Genomic DNA, 3,071 nt, shown 5'->3' with positions numbered 1-3,071 from the left:
AAAAAAAATGTATATAACGAAATACGATGAAGAAAATAAACTGTGGAGTGGTCGGGGTGATAAACCGTTATACAACCCAGAGATTTCATTGGCCCAAGTACTGTTCAGTGCAATGGAACTGCATGCACCAAAAATAGCTCAAGTATATTCATTTTTATCCGAATATATTGGATTTATCAGCATTCAAATTTCGAATATTGAGCACAAATGATCAAATCAAGTGATTTATTGTTTTCTTTTTCAAATATTTCTTCGTTCTAGATTAGTGATAATAATGGAATCGAGATGACCTTCGATGAAATTCGCCTTAAAACGATCCGTGCCGCGCAAAACCTTCAAGAGCTTGGATATCAACCGAAACAGGTGTTCGCGTTCATGATAAGAAATTCACATCATGTCGCTCCAACTGTGTTTGGTGCAATAAGTATTGGGTGCTCGGTCAATTCGCTCGATCCCTCGTTTGGGAAGACGGAGCTTCTTCATATGCTGGGAACTACAAAACCAGATTTAATGTTTTGCGACGTTGAATCCTACGAATTGGTGAAGGAATGTTTGGTGCAATTGCAAAATGATGCAAAAATATTCACGTTTGGCGGCAGTGACGGTGAGTCGGAACCGGTTGAAAATTTATTTGCCGAAACTGGCACGGAAAGCAGCTTCATGTGAGTAAAGTTCAAGGTTTTAGAATTTCCAACAGAAACGTTCTTCTGGAAAATGATTTTGATTTTCGTAAAAAATAGGCCTGTCGAAGTCGATGCGGTCAACGACACTGCTTTGATCGTTTGCTCTAGTGGTACTACTGGACTGTCGAAAGGTGATGCAATTTTTTTTCTATATTTCGAAGCTATCATGTTAACTTAAGTCTTAGCACTTTCAAGTCAAGTCATTGGAGGCAATGTGATAATGACTTTCCAATTTTCCATTTTAAACACAGGCGTGTGCCTATCGCATGCGGCAGTAATTGATGGAATGGTGAAGCTCGGTACGACCATTTCCAGCGACGTTATGCTTTGCTTTAGTTCACTTTATTGGATAACTGGTTTTGTGACATTATTGAAGGGTACCATGTCTGGTGCAACTCGAATTATAACAACGGAAATTCATTCACCGGAACTACAACTTGCCTTATATGAAAAATATAAAGTGACATGGGCGCTCTGTGCACCATATCACATAATTTTGATGATGAAAAGTGAAAAATTTGCTGAAACTGATTTATCCAATCTAAGAGTACAAACGGTTGCAGGAAGCAAATTTCCACTTCATGTTAAAAACGAAATAAACTCTCACCTACCGAACGGAAGTGCTGGTTCTTTCTATGGCATGAGCGAAACTTGTGGCGTCATTTGTGGTGAAAATCCTCATTCAAGTGGCAGCGATGGTGTTGGCCAGTTGCTTTCTGGAGTTAAAATGAAAATTGTTGACGATCAAGGCAATCGATGCGGGCCAAATGTTGATGGTGAGATATGCTTACAACAGAACTTCAAATTCCTTGGATATTATGGCAATAAGCAAGCAACCGATGAGCTATATGATGATGAAGGTTTCATTATGTCTGGTGACATTGGCCACTTCGATGATGATGGAAATTTGTATATTATCGATCGAAAGAAAGACCTCATGAAATATCGTGGTTTCCAAATTTCTCCTTCGGAAATGGATGCTTTCTTGATTGAATCGCCAGACATAAAGTCGTCATGCGTTGTTGGCATACCCGATGAATTGGGCCCTGACTTACCGGCTGCGGTTATTGTGCGCGCTGATGGATCGAATATTTCTGGAGAAGAAGTTTATGATATGGTCGCAGGTAGCTTTAGAAGAATTTCAACAGTTTTAATCAATTCCGTGATATTGTTTTGCTTTCTCGTATTTTCAGAACATTTTGCGGACTATTACCACCTTCGAGGAGGCGTCTATTTTGTCGATTCGTTGCCAACAACTCTCTCTGGGAAAGTGCTGAGAAGGAAGGCCAAGGAAATGGCCATCGAATTATTCAAAGAACACAGTGGCTAAATTTTTAGTTTGCAACTATGCTAGCAGTATGCATGTGGGACATTTTTTTTCGAACAGATCAAATATTCTTAAAACATATTTTAGTTAAACATTTTTCTTAATTCTGCCAAACACAAAGCTTTAAGACTAATCTATCGCATAAGATCTATTTGAAAATATATTGTAACATTTTCAATAACTTATATAATCAGAATGCTATTTCTGGTGCACAGTTAGATAGTTCAGTAGAAAACCGAAACATTTCAGTTAACCATAGTCAGAATTTTTGACTCAAAAAAAATTTGTGTCAAGTTGTGTGCAATTCTCAAATAATCAACTAGTAGTCGAATGACCATAGTTTTATATAAGAGGGTTATAGTTGCACAGTTAATAATATATTATTAACATAGCCCATTTTGTGCAACTTTAAAGAGGGTCAGTAATACATATAAACGCTTTAATAATTTATTGAATCACAAACGGTTATGAAATATGCAAAGAATAAACAAAATGCAAATATCTAGTCACAAGAACTATCACACATTCTTTGTATTGCAAATTTATATGTCAATCTTTGTGTTTCAAATATACTATTATTATATAACTTTTTGAGTTTACTGAGTCAAAATAATGTTTGAAGTTCAACACAGAAATGTAATTAGTTGACAATTATGCCTACTTTGCGATTCAAAAGTACACTCTTTGTTATGCTTGTAATCCATAAAAGTTGATATTATTTAAATAAAAAAACTAATTATTGTAGCAACGGCCAACGGATTCATTTTTATTTTGTTATGATTTTTTTAACCAGTCAATAAGAATATTCGTGTTTAGAGTTGAGCTTAACGTAAAATATTGTGACTTGCTAAAATATTTTTGACGAAAATATAAGAGTTCCTCGACAAATCTCTATAACACCAATTGTATGACTTCGATATGATTGCAGTTTTCTTCAACCTAGTTGAACATTTGCGCAGAATGTTTTCCTGGATAATACATTCATAACAACAGTATACTGATAACTTGCTCAGCTTACGGAAATACATATCTAGGGGAATATCACGCAAAAAATTCTATTG

General features: G+C 35.9%; 1 protein-coding gene across 1 annotated transcript; it reads left to right on the top strand.

The window, feature by feature from the left end:
* The first annotated feature begins 7 nt into the window (after positions 1 to 7).
* Positions 8 to 2,763, top strand: LOC129579744 (uncharacterized). Its single transcript, XM_055469910.1, has 5 exons — positions 8 to 142; positions 262 to 662; positions 741 to 814; positions 935 to 1,807; positions 1,877 to 2,763. Exons 1-5 carry the CDS (start codon positions 8 to 10, stop codon positions 2,011 to 2,013), a joined length of 1,620 nt encoding a protein of 539 aa, XP_055325885.1. The 3' UTR covers positions 2,014 to 2,763.
* The last annotated feature ends 308 nt before the right edge of the window (positions 2,764 to 3,071 follow it).

This window comes from Sitodiplosis mosellana, unplaced genomic scaffold (genome assembly GCF_009176505.1).
Source record: "Sitodiplosis mosellana isolate CC-2019 unplaced genomic scaffold, AAFC_SMos_1.0 Smas_scaffold_6497, whole genome shotgun sequence".
NCBI lineage: Eukaryota > Metazoa > Arthropoda > Insecta > Diptera > Cecidomyiidae > Sitodiplosis > Sitodiplosis mosellana.
Note: the sequence above shows the minus strand (reverse complement) of the source record. Positions and strands in the feature narration are given on the sequence as shown.